This window comes from Phacochoerus africanus, chromosome 3, assembly GCF_016906955.1.
Source record: "Phacochoerus africanus isolate WHEZ1 chromosome 3, ROS_Pafr_v1, whole genome shotgun sequence".
Lineage (NCBI taxonomy): Eukaryota > Metazoa > Chordata > Mammalia > Artiodactyla > Suidae > Phacochoerus > Phacochoerus africanus.
In genome coordinates this window covers 103,516,111-103,538,350 of record NC_062546.1, presented here as the reverse complement: position 1 = coordinate 103,538,350, position 22,240 = coordinate 103,516,111, and the positions used below count along the sequence as shown (strand labels likewise).

The 22,240-nt window shown below is 40.6% G+C and overlaps 2 protein-coding genes across 2 annotated transcripts in view; one reads left to right on the top strand and one right to left on the bottom strand.

Moving 5' to 3' along the window:
- The window catches only part of LOC125122176 (beta-defensin 109-like), a 74,048-nt gene that overhangs the window by 11,596 nt on the left and 40,212 nt on the right, over positions 1 to 22,240 (top strand). The gene's annotated exons all lie outside the window — the stretch shown is intronic.
- On the bottom strand, positions 17,644 to 21,492 carry LOC125122174 (beta-defensin 109-like). Its single transcript, XM_047770411.1, has 2 exons — positions 21,279 to 21,492; positions 17,644 to 17,884 (listed from the first exon to the last, which is right to left on the bottom strand). The coding sequence occupies exons 1-2, from the start codon at positions 21,367 to 21,369 to the stop codon at positions 17,679 to 17,681; spliced, it is 297 nt and encodes a 98-aa protein (XP_047626367.1). The 5' UTR covers positions 21,370 to 21,492; the 3' UTR covers positions 17,644 to 17,678.

Genomic DNA, 22,240 nt, shown 5'->3' with positions numbered 1-22,240 from the left:
CATTCTGTCTCATAATGTCATTTTTTTAACCATATACTCTGGATACCTTGCATTGTATAATTTCATGAGGATGGGCATATAAAATGTAATCAAAAATTTTACAGATGGAAGAAAGAATTAGAGCAAAGTGACAGTGGGGACAAAATCCTAATTTTCTGTTGATTTATTACTCATTACAACACACAGACATATATACACTCTCTGGGGTCAAATGTGCATTTACAAGTTTGGGAAATTACTTGGAGAAATTCATTGTCAGAACTCTATTATATTAATATGATTTACCACCTAAGGCCATTCTGTGTATGTCAGGATGTACTCCATCAGCATCTGAAAGATATACTTCTGGTTGATAAAATCATTTTTATCATTTTCTTTTGTAGAAGTTCCCTTTTTTTTATTTCCCCAATACATTATTTTTTTCCTACTATACAGCATAGTGACCCAGTTACACATACATGTATACATTCTTTTTTCTTACATTATCATGCTCCATCATAAGTGACTAGACACAGTTCCCAGTGCTACACAGCAGGATCTCACTGCTAATCTTTATTCCTAGAGCTTTTAATGGAATTGGTATAAATATTAGGCAATTAAATTTTCAGCTAGTTTCTCTTAAGATAAGTGAACTTAAGCTAATCAAGCACTTTAAAAATGAATCATTCCTTTCTTATACTTTCTTTTTATGCTGCAAGTTCAGTGGCAAGTTTCTGTGGTATTTAATCTTCATTAAATTTCAATGTCTAATGATAATAACTACTTTCATGATTGGACACTTTCTAGGAGCCACATTATGCTATAAGTACTCTTTATATTCTTCATGCAGAACTGATTGTAATTGGTATTATTCACATTTTATTGAAGAGGAAAATAAGATTTTTATAAGTCCTTGATTTTATAACTCCTTGATTCCAAAGTCTTAGTCAGGATTTGAAACCAGCTTTATCTGAGGCCTAAACACATTGCTCTTAATAATGACATAATCATGACTGCAAAATATATTATTGTGCTTTATTTATATAGTCATAATTCTCTAGTTTGCTCTTTTACTCTACTATTACAGTAGTAATTGTTATATTTTATTCTCTCCTGCTGGGTTGCCAAAGTAAGGATTTGAGAAGTGTTCTGGTTTGCCTTTGAAGTCCTTGGCTCATATACTGACTTCATACTTCATGAACACATAGCTTGTAGGTCCTCTGAGATCAGCGACTGTGACTGGTCAAGTGCTTTATATTCTGACAGCGCCTACCATAATAGGTAGGAGGATGTTCATTAATGAGTTAATGAATGATTAAAGGCCTTTATGGTAACTACGTGTGTGACAAGAGTGTGCAACCATGCTGGGCTTCCTTTTCCTCTGCTGAATGTAATAAATTTTAAAAAAGGGTGTAAATCAAAGTTCTCATAGTAGGCAGAGCACTGGCCCCTTAAAATAAGTCCATGTTCTAATCTCTGGAACCTGTGGCTATGTTAGGTTACATGGAAGGAGGAAATTTTGCCAATGAAATTAAGATTACGGATTGTGGACAAGATGGCGGAAGAGTAGGGGGACACGCTCACCCTCTCCCACAAACACAACAAAAAAAGCACATCTACAGAACAAGTAACTCGCACAGAACAGCAACCAATCGCTGGCAGGAGAACCTAAACTCCAATAATGGCAAGAAGTTCGTGACATTACTAGGCAAAACAAGAGAAAAGAGGAGAGTGAGAGAAGGTGAATCCCAGCAGGATGGGCGCTCCCGAAAGGGAACTGCGGAGGAGAAAGGGATCCCGCACCCTGGAAAGTCACCTACTTGGGGGAAAGATCAAACGAACCGGAGGAATCTCCAGATGCAGAGAAGAGTGTAGCAGTAAGTTGGAGTACAGAAAAGCCGATCAAGAACCGAACGGACCATCTGAACTACGGGCACAGTCACCACAAATTGAGACGCCTGGGTGGGGGCTGGGCACCAAGTCCTTGGCTCCAGAGATTAGTCCCCGGGAAAGGGCCGGGGGATGCCTGGGTGGGGGCTGGGCACCGAGACCTCGCCTCCAAAGGTTGGTCCCCGAGAAAGGGCCGGGGACGCCTGGGTGGGGGCTGGCAAACCAGACCTCGCCTCCAAAGGTTGGTCCCCGAGAAAGGGCCGGGGACGCCTGGGTGGGGCTTGGGCACCGAGACCTAGGGATCCCAGAGGTAGTCCAAGGAAAGGGCTGGGGGGGGCGGGGCAGAGCAGAGACTGCTTGGGAGGTCTAGAAACTGGTCTGTCAAGTTTGACAGGGCAGAGACTGCCTGGGAGACTAGAAAACAAAGCCGTCGCAGAGGAAGGGAGCAATACTCTAGGGGCGGGGAAGTGGAAAGCCGCATCAGAGGGAACCTGGGAGAAGAGCCTGGTCTGTGCCCGTGCTGGGGAGGGGGAGGAGAACGGGTGGATCCCCATAGAATACTCCCACCGCCACAGCAAGCTTACAGGCCCGCCTGCAGCTAGCAGAAAAGCTGTGTTTCCCAGTGCATCCCCTCCCCCCCACCCCCCACCACCCCTACACTCTCGCCGAACCTGGGGCTGCCTGCCATCCGGGAGGGCTGGCCTCAACAATTGCCTGAAGCCTACCACCACAGGGGCTGTCCCTGCACAGGCCTGCTTGCCCTTTGGAGGGGCTACACTTCTGCAGAGCAGCACCAAACACCACCAGCCCCCGAGAAAAGTCCTGCAGCCCAGAAAAGCTAGAACAAGCCTAACCAGGCCATAAAAAGATCAGCCTAATTCTCGGACGGTCTTTCTGAGTTGGGCTGCCCCAGGGAGCCTCTTGGGTTTTCAGAGGCCCTGCTAGCCGCCCAAGCCCCCAGGGGGTGCCGAGCTATAGCAGATCAGCTGCATAGGACTGCCAGCTCCAGGCAGGACCCCCTGCAGCCCAGAAAAGCTGCAACAAGCCTGGCCGAGCCGTGAAAAGATCTCAGACGGTCTTTCTGAGTTGGGCTGCCCCAGGGAGGAGCCTCTTCGATTTCCAACGGCCCTGCTACCCGCCCAAGCCCCCAGAGGGTGCCGAGCTATAGCGGATCAGCTGCATAGGACTGCCAGCTCCAGGCAGGACCCCCTGCAGCCCAGAAAAGCTGCAACAAGCCTGGCCAAGCCAGGAGAAGATCTCAGACGGTCTTTCTGAGTCGGGCTGCCCTGGGGAGGAGCCTCTTGGGTTTTCAGTGGCCCTGCTAGCCACCCAAGCCCTCAGGGGGTGCCCCACTGCCGCAGAATAGCTGCTCAGCACCACCAGCCCCCTGAAGGAGCCCCTGCAGCCCAGAAAAGCTGCAACAAGCTTGGCCAGACTGTGAAAAGATCTGCCTACATTCTCAGGCCAGCCTTCTGAGTTGGGCTGCCCTAGGGAAGAGCCTCTTAGGTTCCAAGTGACCCAGATAGCTGCTCCAGCCCCCAGGGGGTGCTGCACTCCTGAGGAACAGCTGCCCAACACCACCAACCCCCTGCAAGAACCCCACAGCCTAAAAACACCAGAGCAAGCTCTGCCTGACTGAGTGAAATCTGCTACCATCGTGGTGTGGACCTCCCAGTCCTGTCTGCCCTCAGGAAGTCCTCCTTTGCTTCAAACAAACACTGTTAGCCCCATCAACACTCCAGAAAAGCCACACTGCCTCAAAAAAGATTGACCAACAACACCAGCTCTCAGGAAATATTCCACGGCAGTGACAAGGCAAACACTGCCCGATCACGGAGAGTACAACTCCCTCAGGAGAAAGAAAACAACAAGCAAGATGAAGAAGCTGAGAAACCACCCCCAGTCAAACCGACAGGAGAACTCACCTAAAACAGTCAACAAGGAAACAGATCTCTGCAGTCTGACAGACCTGGAGTTCAAAAGAGAAACAGCGAAAATGCTGAAGGAGTTAAGAGAAGATATGAACAGGAATGCAGATACCCTCAGAAAGGAACTAGAAAATATAAGGAGGAGCCAAGAAAAACTAGAACATTCATTTGCAGAGATGCAAACTGAACTAAGGGCAGTAAAAACCAGAATGAATAATGCAGAAGAACGAATCAGTGATATGGAAGATAGAATAATGGAAATCACCCAATCCGGTCAACAGACAGAAAACCAAATCAAAAAACTGGAAAGCAATATAAGAGACCTATGGGATAGTATAAAGCGGGCCAATCTACGCATAATAGGAATTCCAGAAGGAGTAGAAAAAGATAAGGGAATGGAAAATATATTTGAAGAAATTATCGCTGGAAACTTCCCAAATCTAAAGGATGCTGGGTTCAAGATATGGGAAGCACAGAGGGCCCCAAACAAACTGAACCCAAACAGACCCACAGCAAGACACATCATCATAAAAATGGCAAAAGTTAGTGATAAAGAGAGGATCCTAAAGGCAGCAAGAGAAAAGCAGAATGTTACCTACAAGGGAACCCCCATAAGAATATCAGCTGACTTCTCTACAGAAACACTACAGGCCAGGAGGGAATGGCAAGAGATATTTAAAGTGCTCAAGGGAAAAAATATGCAACCTAGAATACTCTACCCAGCAAGAATATCATTTAAAATAGAAGGGGAAATAAAAATTTTTTCCAACAAACAAAAACTAAAAGAATACAGCAACACAAAACCCAGATTGAAAGAAATACTGAAAGGGCTTCTCTAAACCAGAAAGAAAGGAAGGAAAGGGAAGAAAAAAGAAAGGAAAAAAAGAAGAAGAAGAAGAAGAGGAAGAACTAGGACTGAGGAAACCGCAATCAGAGAGCAGTCACTCAAATAAGCCAGCATACAGATTTAATCATGAACAGGCCTCAAACAAAATAAAATTAAAAAGAAAAAAATCAAAAAGAGTCATCAAAAGCATAAAATGTGGGCAAGGGATGTTACGAAATAAATAACCCTTTTTGTTTGTTTGTATGTTTCTCTTCTTAATTTTAATATAGTAATGAAGTGTTTGAACTTACAGGACCATCAGGCTAAAACACACAATTACGGGAAGGGGTTAGCATACTGAAAAAACAGGGCAACCACAAGCCAAAACCAAATATTGCAATTGCAAAAAATGAAAAGACAAAACAAAACACTCAAACAGATAATAACAGGAGACCATCCAACCAAAAAAAGAAAGGAAGAATGGAGAACCATAGAATCAACTGGAACACGAGGTTCAAATGGCATTAAATAATCATCTGTCAATTATCACCTTAAATGTCAATGGACTGAACGCCCCAATCAAAAGACACAGAGTGGCTGAGTGGATAAAAAGGCAAAAACCTTCAATATGCTGCCTACAAGAAACTCACCTTAGGACAAAAGATACATATAGATTGAAAGTGAAAGGGTGGGGAAAAATATTTCACGCCAATAGACATGACAGAAAAGCAGGAGTCGCAACGCTCATATCAGACAAAATAGACTTTAAAACAAAAGACATAAAGAAAGACAAAGAAGGACACTACTTAATGATTAAGGGATCCATCCAAGGAGAGGATGTTACTATCGTCAACATATATGCCCCAAATACAGGAGCACCCCGATACATACAACAAATATTAGCAGACATAAAGGGAGATATTGATGAGAATACAATCATAGTAGGAGACCTTAATACCCCCCTCACATCCTCTAGACAGAAAACCAATAAAGCAACAGAGATCCTAAAGGGAACAATAGAAAAGTTAGACTTCATTGATATCTTCAGGACCCTACATCCAAAAAAAGCAGAATACACATTCTTCTCAAATGCTCATGGAACATTCTCAAGAATCGACCACATATTGGGACACAAAGCTAACCTCAATAAATTTGGGAGCATAGAAATTATCTCAAGTATCTTCTCTCACCACAATGCCATGAAATTAGAAATCAACCATGGGAAAAGGAAAGAGAAAAAACCTACTACATGGAGACTAAACAACATGCTACTAAAAAACCAATGGGTCAATGAGGAAATCAAGAAGGAAATTAAAAACTACCTTGAAACAAATGATAATGAAGACACAACCTCTCAAAATCTATGGGATGCTGCGAAAGCAGTGCTCAGAGGGAAATTTATAGCAATACAGGCCTTTCTCCAAAAAGAAGAAAGATCCCAAATGGACAACTTAACCCTCCACCTAAATGAATTAGAAAAAGAAGAACAAAAAAGGCCTAAAGTCAGCAGAAGGAAGGAAATGATAAAGATCAAAGAAGAAATCAATAAAATAGAGACTCAAAAAACAATAGAGAAAATTAATAAAACCAAGAGCTGGTTCTTTGAAAAGGTGAACAAAATTGACAAACCCCTGGCCAGACTCACTAAAAAGAGGAGAGAAAGAACCCAAATAACCAAAGTTATAAATGAAAAAGGAGAAATCACAACGGATACAGCAGAAATACAAAAAACCATAAGAGAATACTATGAACAACTATACGGCAACAAGTTTGACAATCTGGAAGAAATGGACAATTTTCTAGAATCTTACAGCCTGCCAAAACTGAATCAAGTAGAAACAGACCAACTCAACAGACCGATCACTAGAAATGAAATTGAAGAGGTCATAAAATCACTCCCTACAAATAAAAGTCCAGGACCAGATGGCTTCACAGGTGAATTTTATCAAACATATAAAGAGGAACTGGTGCCCATCCTCCTTAAACTCTTTCAAAAGGTTGAAGAAGAAGGAATACTCCCAAAGACATTCTATGAAGCCACCATCACCCTCATTCCAAAACCAGACAGAGATACCACCAAAGAAGGAAACTATCGCCCAATATCATTGATGAATATAGATGCAAAAATTCTCCACAACATCTTAGCCAACCGAATCCAACAACATACCAAAAAAATTATACACCATGACCAGGCTGGATTCATCCCAGGTGCACAAGGATGGTTCAACATACGCAAATCAATCAGCATCATACACCACATTAACAAAAATAAGTCAAAAATCCTATGATCATCTCAATAGATGCGGAAAAAGCATTTGACAAATGCATTTGACATCCATTCATGATCAAGACCCTCGCCAAAGTGGGTATAGAGGGAACATTCCTGAATATAATCAAAGCCACTTATGATAAACCCACAGCAAATATAATACTCAATGGGGAAAAACAGAAAGCCTTCTCACTCAACTCTGGAACAAGACAGGGATGCCCACTCTCACCACTGCTCTTCAACATAGTTTTGGAAGTCCTAGCCACAGCAATTAGGCAAACAAAAGAAATAAAAGGCATCCAAATAGGAAGAGAAGAGATCAAACTGTCACTGTATGCAGATGACATGATACTATCCATAGAAAACCCTAAGGACTCAACCCCAAAACTCCTTGAACTGATTAATAAATTCAGCAAAGTAGCAGGATATAAGATTAACATTCAGAAGTCAGTTGCATTTCTGTATACCAGCAATGAAATATTAGAAAAGGAATACAAAAATACAATACCTTTTAAAATTGCACCTCACAAAATCAAATACCTCGGAATACACCTGACCAAGGAGGTAAAGGACCTATATGCCGAGAACTATAAAACTTTAATCAAAGAAATCAAAGAAGATGGAAAGAAATGGGAAGATATTCCATGTTCCAGGGTTGGGAAAATCAATATTGTAAAAATGGCCGTACTACCCAAAGCAATCTACAGATTCAATGCAATCCCTATCAAATTCCCCAGGACATTTTTCACAGAACTAGAACAAACAATCCAAACATTTATATGGAGCCACAAAAGACCCAGAATCACCAAAGCAATCCTGAGAAACAAAAACCAATCAGGAGGCATAACTCTCCCAGACTTCAAGAAATACTACAAAGCCACAGTCACCAAAACAGTGCGGTACTGGTATCAAAACAGACAGACAGACCAATGGAACAGAATAGAGAACCTGGAAATAAACCCTGACGCCTATGGTCAATTCATCTTTGACAAGGGAGGCAAGAACATCAAATGGGAAAAAGAAAGTCTATTCAGCAAGCATTGCTGGGAAACCTGGACAGCTGCATGCAAAGCAATGAAACTAGAACACACCCTCACACCATGCACAAAAATAAACTCCAAATGGCTGAAAGACTTAAATATACGACAGGACACCATCAAACTCCTAGAAGAAAACATAGGCAAAACACTCTCTGACATCCACATCATGAATATTTTCTCAGGTCAGTCTCCCAAAGCAATCGAAATTAGAGCAAAAATAAACCCATGGGCCCTAATCAAACTGACAAGCTTTTGCACAGCAAAGGAAACCCAAAAGAAACCAAAAAGACAACTTACAGAATGGGAGAAAATAGTTTCAAATGATGCAACCGACAAGGGCTTAATCTCTAGAATATATAAACAACTTACACAACCCAACAGCAAAAAAGCCAATCAAGCAATGGAAAAATGGGCAAAAGACCTGAATAGACATTTCTCCAAAGAAGATATACAGATGGCCAACAAGCACATGAAAAAATGCTCAACATCGCTGGTTATAAGAGAAATGCAAATCAAAACTACCATGAGATACCACCTCACACCAGTCAGAATGGCCATCATTAATAAATCCACAAATAACAAGTGCTGGAGGGGGTGTGGAGAAAAGGGAACCCTCCCACACTGTTGGTGGGAATGGAAACTGGTACAGCCACTATGGAGAACAGTTTGGAGATACCTTAGAAATCTATCCATAGAACTTCCATATGACCCCACAATCCCACTCTTGGCCATCTATCCGGACAAAACTCTACTTAAAAGAGACACGTGCACCCGCATGTTCATTGCAGCACTATTCACAATAGCCAGGACATGGAAACAACCCAAATGGCCATCGACAGATGATTGGATTCGGAAGAGGTGGTATATATACACAATGGAATACTACTCAGCCATAAAAAAAGAAGGACATAATGCCATTTGCAGCAACATGGATGGAGCTAGAGAATCTCATCCTGAGTGAAATGAGCCAGAAAGACAAAGGCAAATACCATATGATATCACTTATAACTGGAATCTAATATCCAGCACAAATGAACATCTCCTCAGAAAAGAAAATCATGGACTTGGAGAAGGGACTTGTGGCTGCCTGATGGGAGGGGGAGGGAGTGGGAGGGATCGGGAGCTTGGGCTTATCAGACACAACTTAGAATAGATTTACAAGGAGATCCTGCTGAATAGCATTGAGAACTTTGTCTAGATACTCATGTTGCAACAGAAGAAAGGCTGGGGGAAAAATGTAATTGTATGTATACATGTAAGGATAACCTGACCCCCCTGCTGTACAGTGGGAAAATAAAAAAATTTAAATAAAAAAAAGTAAGAAAATGAAAAGAAATTAAGATTACTAATCAGGTGAATTTAAAATGGAGAGATTATTTTGGATTATCCCGATGGGCCCAGTGTAATGGCCAGGGTATTGTTAAGTGAAACATGTGGTGGAAGCAGAAGGAGAGAGCCAGAGGAGCTGTAGATGTGATGGAATGGGGAAAGGAAGGCAGGTGGCATCTAGGAAAAGGGACAGACTTTCCCTGTGATTCTCCAGTAGGAACATGACCTTGGCAATACCTTGATTTTAGGCCAGTGTGACCCATGTTGGGTTTCAAACCAACAGAACTCTAAGATAGTACATCTTGCTAATTTAAGCCACCACCTTGGTGTTGACTTGGTGCAGAACCACTACAAAGCTAAAGTAGTTCCTAAATGATATTACTCAAAACCTTAAATTACAAGTATAGTTATGTTTTATGGTAACTGAGTTGCAAATGCCTCTCACATGTTCTAAATGGAGCCTGGTGGGAATTGAACAAATGTGAGTTTACTATAACACTAAATAAATAATTTGAAAAAGACAGGTGATTTTTTTGTTGTTGTTGATAAGTATGGTACTCCATCTTCACTTAGAAAGAAGGGTGCATTCTGAGTTTTATATGCCATGAAATTTTGTAATTAAACAGTTTCACTGACTTGTAGCTCCAGCACCAAGAGCTGACAAAACAGGGGCAGTAGTTTTGTGTGTTTGGGGAATTGAAGAGCACTGAGAGACACCCCTTCTTGCCAGATAAAACACAAGATGCACAGTTAAATTTGAATTTCTGATGAACAATGAATAATTCTTAGTATAACTATGTCCTAAATTCTGCATGGGGCATAAGTATGCATGAGACAGTCTTACACCAAAATAAATAAATAAATAAATAAATAATAATAATTGCTTCTTGTTTATCTAATATCCATTCTAACTGGGTCCTCCTGTGTTTGTATTTGCCAAGATCTAGCAGTCTTATCCTTACCTGGCTCTGAAAGCCCACCCTAGCCTCCAGCACCAAGGGCACCACTGTGCATTACTGGCATGTGAAACATTCAGAATGCAGAGAAGTTGCAGTGGGAGGCAACTACTAAATTCCCTGGAACATGAACTTAGATTAAGGAAAATTATGGGACCTGGAATTCTGCAGGCCTAGGGGGAGTGTGGTCCAGGCTCTCAGGTTTTTCTTAGAGTGACTTGAGAAAATTTGGAAAAAGAAGAACAAGGTCTAGAGTGAGGTATGTGTTGAGGGGGGAGGGGTTTACCAAGGGCAACACTGAGGACTTTTGGGCCAAAATGGATAAAGAGTGACAGCCAAAGAGGAAGGGCTTGACTTGCTTCACAATATAGCTTCCTTCTGGCCCTGACAACTTCTTAGAACATTTATCTGTTCACTGTTAGGCAGTTTGCCCATTTAAATTATGAATTAAATCCAATTCCCCTGGTCACACTTGACTGTTTCAAGTGTTGGTGATTTTTATTGCACTTGACCTCTGCCCAGTCTTTGAAAATTATTGCTCCCCATTCTGATTACTGTAAACAAAATCCACTTTATGTCGTTGCTCTGGACATAGAGATGAGTTCATGTAACTTTTCTACCACTAAGTAAAATGAAATCAGAAATGTCTGCTTTGCTGTGAAAAATTCCAGTTTGCCCATTTCCAGGCTACTTCCTAAGCCACTTAATCCCATTAGTTACAGTACTAAACCCTGTATTCTTAGGCTCAAGAATTTTGGAAAACATGTTAAACCTTTCTATTTTTAGTTTAACAGTCACCCTTCCTCCACACCACCTCCCCACCTGAAGACTACAAAGTGCTCAGTTCATTCTAAACTCTCAGACTCCGTAAAGGAAGTATACTCATTTATGGGATCTGTAACTCCTTCAAAGATTATATTTGTTTTTAGAAAATCAAGCGATTTAAATGAAAGTTCCTTAGGGGATATTTTGGCCATTGAGTGACATGCCTTGGAACATAAAAGACATCCTGGAATGCTAAAACAAACAAACAAAAAACCACCTTAAGATGTAGTTTTCTATTGGATCTTTTCCTGAGGTCATAGTTTATTTGTTAAATGGCGATGATGTTTAGGGAAAACAAAACCATCAAATATGTTTGTTCCCTAAGAGCTTCCAGTTTTCAAGTGAACTATTGGGACTGATGTAATTAAATTATTCTTCATCTCACCAAATATTTTACTAGCAATTGAGTGGTGATTTTTAAGCAAGTGCTTTAAGAGAAAGAGCTTATTGAATCCCTAGGATACTTGGGAAGATGCGCACTCAATGGCATAGGAAGCCTGTAGAGACTAGAGGGACTGAGAGCTGGTCTGCATTTTTTCCTTGAGCCATGACTGGCATGCATCTCTGAACTGTCCTCAGGTTGGGAAACTAGTGGTATTTCCTTCTACTCTTGAGTCAGGCTAGCCGTCTTTAGAAAACTGCCTGGATTGAAGCCTAGCACAGCCACGTAGAAGCTCTGCAACCCTGGAGAAGATACTTATCCTGTACCTGTGAAATAAGGGTGTGAGAGGAAAATCAGAATGGAGTCAGAGTTGCTGATGGAGCCGAGAGACTACTGAGGAAGGGTGATGTCTCGGCCAGGAAGGATCCCACCTCTGACCACCTTGTCTTCATGTGGGCACCTAGGACTCATCTGCCCAGCATCTCAGAAACTCAAGATACTTAGTGGACCCTTACCCTAAAATTATCCATGTCAGCCTATCCCTTAAGGACAAATATCTCCTTTCTTGCATCAGACTCAGTCATAATTCTTATCCAACAACTTTAATAAACTTGTGGCTTTTGCCTTTATAAGCCCCTGACTCTTTCTCTTCCTCGGAATGCTTGTTCTGCTTTACCTGAATCTGTCTTTCAAAGTACAGTTCCTAAGACCCCAAATAAACTCTTGGTTCTTTGCAGCCTTAATAACTAATTATTGCTCTGCAAGGGTGATAGCTGCCACATACAGTCTTTTGAAGGAAAAACAGAGTTAAGTCATTTACAACACTTAGAACACTGCCTTCATGCAGTATGTTTTCTACAAGAATTAGCTATAATTATGCATATAACTCTGTGTTCATTATTTTTTCCCCTAACCTGTTTTCTCCACCAGTGGTTTGAGGTGGTTTTCAATAAGTTCACAGATATGATGGACTAAGACAAAATTCAAATAGAACAGGGTTGAGGGGCCGTGTTTTAAATTCACTGGTCCTAGAAGGACTTTGTATGGTCTTAACTTAAACCATCCTCAGAAAACTAAACTTGGAGCTGAGTAAACATGGGAAAAGGACATGATTCTCACTGATTCCTCAATTTATACTACTTATAAAATAAAATATTTTTTGGAACTTCTTTTTATTCTTCCTGTAAAAAATGATGGTCTTTAATAGTTCTCCTAAATAATGACAGGATATAAAGATCCTTTAATCTAGGCTGAGAAACTCATGACATCATGGGGCAAATGTAAACCTATTTATTCTGAGTAAATGTGATGGGCTCATATGCATTTATTACTGAAGGACGAAGCTGTTCTAATAAAGTTAACAATTGCAATTTTTCTTCTTTAATTGTGTTGAATCTTATAGAACTATGGCTTAGAAATGATTTTTTTTTTGGCTGCTTCACAAATGGGTGCTGGGCTAATGATTTCTATTAACAGAGACATGAAGCTGTAGGAGGTGCTTGGGGCTGTCAATTTACCATATTTATATATGCATTACTAGAATTCAAAATACCCATTTTCAAATTATTTTCATTCTTTTTCTTTAGGTGGTCAGTTTTGAATCACATTAAATGTTAGTTTTATAGGGAAAGAAAACCAGGAAATCAGTTTTGTTTTGAAATCTCTCAGTTCCATTAGTTATGCAGGGTAAACCTGTATTTTCAATTTTATTGTATATTTGCAAATCTTTTCTGTAAAACTGTGTACTCTGCTAGAAAAGCTACAACTTCTTAGCTGTTTTAGAAACTGAAAATGGTCAAAATGTAAGAAGGAGTTTAGCCACAAGATGTCATTGTTTGTCTTTCTTGAGCAGATTAAAAATGCCCAACTTGAGTTCTGTGGAGACTCATTAGATTAGAAAGCAGATTCTGCAGCCAGAGTCTCTGCTCCTTCAGTCTTCTCTCATTTTCTTCTGTATCTGATAGTTTCCCACGTTGTACACCAATTCTGGGTTTAATGAGCATATGAGTCTAATATAATATCCTCTGTAACACACTGTCATATTTTAAAGTTCTTTTTTTCTCATTTTTAGGTTTTTAAAGTTTTAATAAAATGACAAAGTATGCATTACATGTAACCGAAAAAGAACCTGTTAGTTTGAATTCTTCAAATCTAATAGGGACTTCATTAACCAAATTCACTCCTTATTGAATCCTTATTTTTGGAGAGTGAATTAGACCTGTAAAGGAAAGAGGGTAGATTGTAGTAAACTAGAGAGAAATGAAGGCTTTATTTCAAAATGCCAAATTACAGATTTGTGAAAAAAACACCAATTTGTCTTTTCAACCTTTGACATTTGTCTCTAGTCTTCCCAGAACATAACTAGTATTCAGCATTACAATTATGAAGCTCTTCAGTGACAAAGGATACCTTAACAATTATGGATAATCAAAATTTTATCAAAATATCTATACTCATAAGAAAAAATCGAGAATGTTCTAGGTAACTTATTATTAAAATATCTGTATCTGCTGGTTTTGTTATGGCAGGAAATTACACTGTAACTGAATTAAACCAAACTGGATGTAAACTACAGCTGAACAAGACTGAGTGTTAAAATGCCGGAAGTCAATTTGTTGGTTTCCTTAGTTAACTAAGAAAATAGAACATTCATATCTAAATATCTTATATTTATAAAGTTATATATACATTATAAATCCTGGCACACCTTTTTTAATCCTGAATTTGCCAAGTGTTGACTTTATGAAATATGTCCAAACCAGCTGTTCCCAAATAGTATTTCATGCAAAATCAGTGTTCTGGATTGAATAGCATCTCTACAAATGTCACACGTTGATGTTTTAACCTCCGATTCTTCACAACGTGACTTTATTTGGAAAGAGGGTAATTGCAGATGTGATTGGCTGAAAGAGATCGTGCTGGAGTAGGGTTGCCCATGTTCATCTATGACTGGCCTAGGTTCAGACACAGAGTATATACATGGGATTTGAATCTTCCTGAATTTGCCAAGACTTGTTGTGTGGTCTAACATATCATCTATGATAGAAAATGCTCCATGTGCACCTACAAAGAATGTGGATTCTGTCGTTGTCAGGTAGAATGTTCTCTTTATGTCTGTTAGGTTCATATGTTTATGATGTTGTTCAAAACACTATTTCCATATTGATTCTCTGTCTGAATGAACTATCCATTGTTGAGAGTAGGATATTAAAGCCCAAATCTATTATTCTATTACTATGTATTTCTCCTTTTAGTTCTGTTAGTTTATGTGTTATATATTTAGGTGCTCTGATGTTGGGTTCTTAAGTATTTACACTTTTTATATATTTTTGATGAATTGATCTTCTTATCCTTCCATAATGACTTTCTTTGTCTCTTTGTATTATTTTTTTAGTTTAAAGTTTGTTTTTGTCTAATGTAAGTATAGCTACCCTTGCTTTTTTGGGGTTACCTTTTCCTTGAAATATCTTTTTCTAGTCTTTATGACAAAGTCATTGTGTCTTTAAAGCTAAAGTTACTTTCTTATAGGCAACATATCTTTTTTTTATTCATTCAGTTATTCTATGTTTTTTTATTGTAGAACTTAATTTATTTACATTGAAATTAATTATTGATAGGTAAAGACTTACTATTTCGATGTTGAATTTGAGTGTCTTATAGATCCATTGTTCTTTGATTCTTATCTTGCTGTCTTTTTTGATGATTTGATGTTTCTTGGTATCAGTATGCTTTGACATCTTTATCATGTTCGTTCATGTTATTACAATGGGTTTTTCCATTGTGGTAACCAAAAAGCTACATTAAAAATATTAAAGGTCTCTCACTCTATTTTAAACTTAAGTTGTATTTAATACAACTTAACTTCAGTAGCATTCCTAACCATTACCCTTTACTTTTCCCTTGTCACATTTTGGATTATTGATGTTACAGTTTATGTATTTGTATATTGTGTATTCAATAACAGATTATTATAGTTAATTTTAATATGTTTGTCTTAACTTTTAAGCTAGTGTTGTAAGTGAATTCCACACCATTACCATATTACAGAATCTAACTTGGCCTCTGCCTGGATTTCAAAAGATGCCTGGCAGAACCATGGGTCCCAGACAGAAAACTCTTGCCAAGACAAGTCACCACTGACAGCCCCCCCTTTCTTAGGGCAAAGCCTAGTGGAGCCACGGGAGCAGGGTCTTCCAAAACTCTAGGCCAGTGGAGCCCCTGGAGTGCAGCCGTATCTCAGGAGAACTGCAGGTGTACCTCTAGTCTAAGAAACTGTACGGGATGGGGCTGCTTGGAGCCAGGGATGGGGGGTGGAGGGGGTGGGGGAAACCCTCTTCAAGTGTGTCTGGAATGTGCAGCTTCTTTCAAGTATGTTTGGAATGTGGGACCCATGCCCTGATTCCTTGACTGTACTCCAGACTCTCATAAAGTTCTTTAAATTCATGTGTAGTTGTTAAATCAACCTTTGTATGAGAAGAGGAAGTCTGGAACCTCCTATTCTTAAATTTTGCTTTCTAGAATATTTATTATGATCCTATTCAGATATACTTATTCTAATATTTAAAGTCTGAACAAAAGAATTGGAACCATGGGCGTACCCATTGTGGCTTAGCAGGTCAAGAACCTGACTAGTGTCCATGAGGATGCAAGTTCAATCCCTGGCCTCCCTCAGTGGGTTAAGGATCTGGCCTTACCACAAGCTGTGGTATAGGTCACAGATACAGCTTGGGTCCTGTGTGGCTGTGGCTGTGGCTGTAGTGCAGACCAGTAGCTACAACTCTGATTTAACCCTTAACCCTGGAACTTCTGTATGCTGCAGATATAGAAAAGAAAAAAAAAAAAGAATTGGAACCATGAAACACACACACACACACACATACAGCAGAATCTCTCCCATGGAAGTTTGTCAACATGTTGAATTATTAAAGCGAGTGTAGCAATGTCCAATCATCAGTAGGTAAATCCTCCTACAGAATGTTAAGGCCTAGTATAAATTAAGTAGCAGAAGGATATTTTGATTAAAAAGGATGAAAAATGCCAAGATATAAGCCTTTATTACTGTACATGACTAACTAAAAGATAATGGTAAGGAGACAGACACAGATAAGATTTTTCTATAATTGTCAATAGAAAGAAAGTAAAAAAACTATGAAGAATACATCAGTGTTTCCAGAATTTTCTGGAACTCACCGTGAGGTTACTTCTGAGGACTAGACAGTCTGCTCATCCCGTTTTGATGGCACTTGTGGCCAAAAATCTCTTATCCTTTTAAAGTTTTAAAATCCTTCTTATGTATCTGTAAGGGTTTTTGCCTTTCTCTTGTAATCCTCCCCCTACCCTAGAACTATGATTCCATCTCATTTGGATAGCAATCTTTAGCTTATTTCCTTAGTTACTTTTTGAATTTTTATTGAAATATATTTGATTTACAACATTGTGTTAGTTTCAAGTTGTACAGTAAAGTGATTCAGTTGTGTGTGTGTGTGTGTGTGTGTGTGTGTGTGTGTGTGTGTAGCAGTAAAACATCAAAATCTGTTTTGTATTCATTGACATTTTCCCAGTCAGGGTACTTAATTCTGTTGGTCTTCATCCTTTTATTCTCTCCTTTTTGTTTTCATCTCTTTCCAATTATCTACCATGCAGTTACCATCTTTACATGTCACCCCAAATTTATTTCCTCTTGCCTGATTCCCATTTTCTCTGCTTTCCCTATTTACTCCCCCTCCCCTTCCTGGTATTGTTCAGATTTCCTCTGTATTTGGGCTTTGCATTTCCTTTATGGTCTCTGTATGTCTATTTAATTATGGTATGTATAATTATATCTTCATCCTTGCAACTTGGTAAATTTTTTTATCTAACTGTGATAAATGTTTACAAATTTGTTAAATAAATAGGCTCTCTAACTTTTAAAGCAATGGTTTGGATATGAAAGTGAGTCACAAAGAAGCAGCACCTGGGTAGATTTGACATCACTGTTTATTTATTTTTTCTAACAAGGGATAATAGAAGTTGATCATAAAGCTGACAGTGTTTGGATTTTTTGTTTTTGTTTTTGTTTTTCCTTTTTAGCTGCATCCATGGCATGTGGAAGTTCTGGGCTAGGGCACAGGGCTCTAACCCTCACCACAGCAGCGACTTGAGCCACAGGAGGGACAGCGCGGAGCCACAAAGGAACTCCAAGCTGGCAGTGTATAATATCTATATTCTAAAGATTTTAGATACAAAGAAATTTCCTTTTGATGCTTTTCCTAGTTTCATTTCACTTTGTGCTTAATGGGTTCTTGATAATCCGAATAGATAATAGGTGTTGGGACAGGCAAAAGAATCCACCATGCCCGACAGCATTTCCACCTTCTTTTGCAGGCACCAAGTGTATCCTCTATCATTTTGCAGGTGTCTCTTCTGCAAATGCCATTCACATTTATACAGTGATTTTCAGCAGAAGCCAAACCACTTCTTACTGCAGAAAAAAAGTCAGTAATATCATTAGTCCATGAATGAAATGGTAAACTCAAGTATGAGGATAGAAGAATTCTAGGATGAGCATTTCCACATGGAGAAAAGAACCTGGACAAAGGGCCTGTTCAACTGCTCCAAATTCCTGCAATTGCTTATTGAACATATATACATTTGGCCAGATGCTATGTCACTGGATCAGAGATGGAAGCCACTGCCTGCTAGCATGAAGCACATTTTCTTCCAAATAAAAATTCATTTTCTTGCCAATAAACTTAATGTTCAAAATATTGATTTGGCGTTACTCCAGCATATGGTCACACATAGGCAGTGAAAATGGCAAATGCACTAAAGTCTCCATAGAGATGCAAATGTATATCCATGGAAACATACAACCTTCCTGTTTCCTCCCCCCCGCCACAGCTCTTGATCACCACCAGTCTACTCAACATTTTTATGAGTATAACTATTTCAGAGCCCACATATAAGTGAAATCGTGAACTATTTACCTTTGACTTATTTCACTTAGCATAATGTCTCCACATTCATCCATGTTGTGGCAACATGCATGTACACCCTTCATATACACAAACTGTATTTGTCATCCACACCTCAGTAGAGCTGGGGAAAACTTGAGAGAAACACACGAAACCTTACAACTTTATCCTAGTTACAACATGATGGTGTTGAAAATGGACCTCATTTTGTTTGTGTCAGAAATTCAAAAACAAAGAAACATAAAGTGAAACATTCTCCTTCCTGTGCTTCCCCTCTTGGTAAGAGCCCTTTAACTGTATTCAGGAGCCCAGGGCATTCATTTATGCATTACATGGAGTCAGTTATAGCTCTTCCATATTCCTTCCAGGGTCACCATCTCTTCACCCAGAATAGCGGTCCCTCCACCCAGTTGCACTATCACACAGGCGCATTCTGGTGATCATTCCCTCCCAGGCTGCCCCTCCTGTCCATGTTCTTTGTTGCCTATTTCTAAATTCAAATAAGAGTGTCCATTCCATTATGAGAATCTGCTGCTGCATATGACACCCCTACCTTAGCACCTTAGGACCTTCCACGGGCTGCCTGTGACTCTCATCACCAGGCCACAGGCATGATCACTTCACCTAAGAACACTGTGTGCTGAACTTGTAATTGACCACAATACATAGACCACGATCGTCACACCTTCATCTTTACTCCCTTTGTTTCATTTGTCCGAAGTTCCCTCCACTGTCCTCTCTAGTCCTCAGATTCACTTGGCAAATCATTTGTCATTTATGGATGTATGTATTCATGATTCCTTTTGCCACATCTGTGTTATGGTGTTGGTTTTTGTTTATCCTTTGAATAATCTCAAACGACGACAACAACAAATAGTTCTCTTTGTTCAAAACCTCATAGTTGTGCTTTCCAAATAGCTCTGCTTTAAATTTTCAGTTATTTTCAAATAATCATTTTCCTGTGTTTGTCTCTTCCCATAAAACTTTATGATTCTTGGGAGTCCTCATGTGGCTTACTTGTGTTTTAGACCTAAAGCTCAAAAAAGTACCGGGATGATAGCATATGTCGGATACAAGATGACTGAGCAATAACTGTATTGAAAACTGAATAAACAGAGATTTCCAAATGATCGTTTAGGGGTGAGAAGTTAGAGGCAAAACCGCAAATTGGCACCCTCTTCCACAGAAGGCTCAGGAGGATGGATCAAAGTGAAAGATGAAGCCATAGATGCAAAGAAAGGAGTCAGTGGGTCATGAGTGGGAGCACAGAGGAGAAGGAGGAAGAAGGTAGGGTCTGGACTACCTGAGTCTCAGAGCTGCTCTCTGGTCAGGGTATGTGTAGATGGACATATGCCTGCATAGGTCTGACTTGTTAATGACCACTTCCATCAAGAAGACATGAATCCAGGAAGCTCCCTTGTGGTGCAGTAGGTTAAGGATCCAGCAGTGCCACAGCTGCATTAGGGGGTTCTATCCCTGGCCTCAGGAATGTCCACATGCCCTGGGTGCAGCCAAAGAAAAAAAAAAAGAGGGAGTAAATTGAGTATTCAGGATAAAAAAAAAGTAGCAAGATGTGAACACATAGAAGATTAAATTGGAAACACCACTAATGCAGGAAATTTTTTTCTATTTTAGTCATAGTCTTAGATAGTCAATGTTGACATCATCCCACATAATATGGAGGTTAGAACAGAGCCTGTCAGTGTATTCTAAAGCAGTTCCTCTTTAATGAAAAAAGGAAAGGCTTCCAAGTGCAAACATCAAGATTATTTTGTCTAATATGTGTCTTCTTAATAGATTAGATCCCACTGCTACCGGGGCTAGGCTTGCATGACCCACAGGCTGTTTAAGCTCTTTCTCCATAAGTGCCTGTCAGTCTCTGCACCCCTGACACCCGGTTTCCAGATGTAGGTAGGAAGCCTTAAATTAGAGAGTGTGAAGTTCTTCGGTGGACCTCATCATCTTATCTAAAAAAGATGAGTTTGAACCTGGTAACTTTTCTTTGGCAACCTTAGCACTAAGGATTTATGGTCACAGAGTATCACCGTTGGGGTTGCTGTCCCCATGTCCCAGCCCAATCATTTTCTTCCTGCATGTGTCCTGTGTTGGTATTCCCAAATGTGTTTTCTTCCTAATCCCCCTCATTTTGCAGGACTAGGCTCCATGTCCGGGGATCTATTCTGTGTGACTGCTCCTTAAGCTGAGCTCCCCTTCCTAGAATGTGGACCAGCACTTGGTCTTCTCAGCAACCCCTCCTTGGGGACTGTAATGCTCTTTCTGAAACCCTCTTCTGGGTCTGCGCCATTTACATGGACTGACCCAGTGGCCAGTTTGGATGAGACAGTCCTGGTTTATGCCTTAGTTCTGATACAGTTATAAGACTGCTTCCTTCACTTTCCACAGTGTCTAGTTTGGATTAAAAAATGCTCACCCAGCTTTTACTGTCAGGAACATACCTCTCCCACAGTGAGAGTTGTGCCGATTTCCAGTCCCTTCGGGAGACAAACACCTGGATAACGGGGTCCTCAAGACACACCCTTCCCACTAACTCCTGTTGACAGGATTCTGTCCATCTCTTTTGCTGGGCTCCTGAACAGATATCCTGACAGATGATGTTGTAACACAATCTTCTCGGTTCTGTCTCCCTGCTAGTAAATTGCTGTGCCTTACCTGGGTGTCCCAAGATACAAAGGGAGGATAAAGCAGAGTGTGACCTCATCAGGCAGTCTGGCTGTTGGCAAAGGAATGGTCTCTTTCCTATTGCCCCCCCCCCCCCTTTATAATGCCCATGATGGGCTGTTGCTTTTAGGATTATGAATCTGTAAGGCTGATTCAGGGTCCTGTCTGCCCTGCTCAGTAGCCTTCTAAACTGCAGACCCATGTCGTCAGCCACCACCTTACCTGGGCTGAAGAGAGTCAGAAGGAGCAGAATGGAGAGAAGCCCATGCAGCGTCATGGGTGAAGGACAGATGAAGGGCAGAGGTGTCAACATGGTTGAAGCCTGGGGTCTCTGAGCATGGCAGGTCCGTGGCCTTTTATTCCACTCCCCGGGCCTGTGGTTTGTTCATGGTTAGTGGAGCCTGACAGAAAAAGCATAGCTCAGTCTTCCAGGGGAAGTCTCCAGAGGCGAAAGTACACGATGAGGGAGTAATTCAATGGATGAGAAAGCAGAAGTGAGTGCTCTGCATTTCCCATGGATTCAGGATATCCACATTGTCGGCTGTGTTCCCTTCTGGAAAGCCCCAGGTGGCAGGGGGTCAGTGACTTTAGCAAGTAGCCAGTGAGGACCTGGAGCCTGACATCAACTGCACCAGTGAGTGGGTGATCTTGGAAGCAGGTCTCCTCCAACCCCCTCCCCTTCCCCACCCTCCACAGCCAGAAGCCCAGCCTTCAAGTGCACCTCTGGTCAGGCCAGAGGCTTGACGGCACGAAAATAAGGGCTCTCAAGCCAAAGACTCTTCCCTAAGTCTCACCACGTCATAGCTTGTTTAGTTAGCAAATGTTTACTGTGTTAAAGCTACTAACTTGCGGTAAAAGGTCACACGCAACAGATAGCTATATGAAGCAAGGATGCATCTGTCTTCCAGCAAAAATGCTCCACTGGAGCAAATTCAGGGGGGAGGATGATGAAGGCCTTACAGTTGTATTTCAGGTCTTCTCCAGACACATGTTTTAGAGACACGTGTATAAAATTATTGAAAATAACCATGCAAATGGCACTCTCTACCTTGCACACAAATATGTGTCTGAGCTTGTGTGTGAGAGAGAGAGGTGGGATGGGATGGGAGATTGTGGGGTTGGGTGGGAGACAATGAGAGAGAGAATAAAGAAACAGGAAGCAATCATTGGTTCAAGAGTATTTC

Bases quoted from the DNA above. Each gene is read 5' to 3' on its own strand.
- LOC125122174 (XM_047770411.1), bottom strand. From the start codon at position 21,369: ATGTTGACACCTCTGCCCTTCATCTGTCCTTCACCCATGACGCTGCAT. The intron at 17,885-21,278 runs GTAAGGTGGTGG...TTTTTTCTGCAG, and splicing joins TCTGACTCTCTTCAGCCCAG to TAAGAAGTGGTTTGGCTTCT.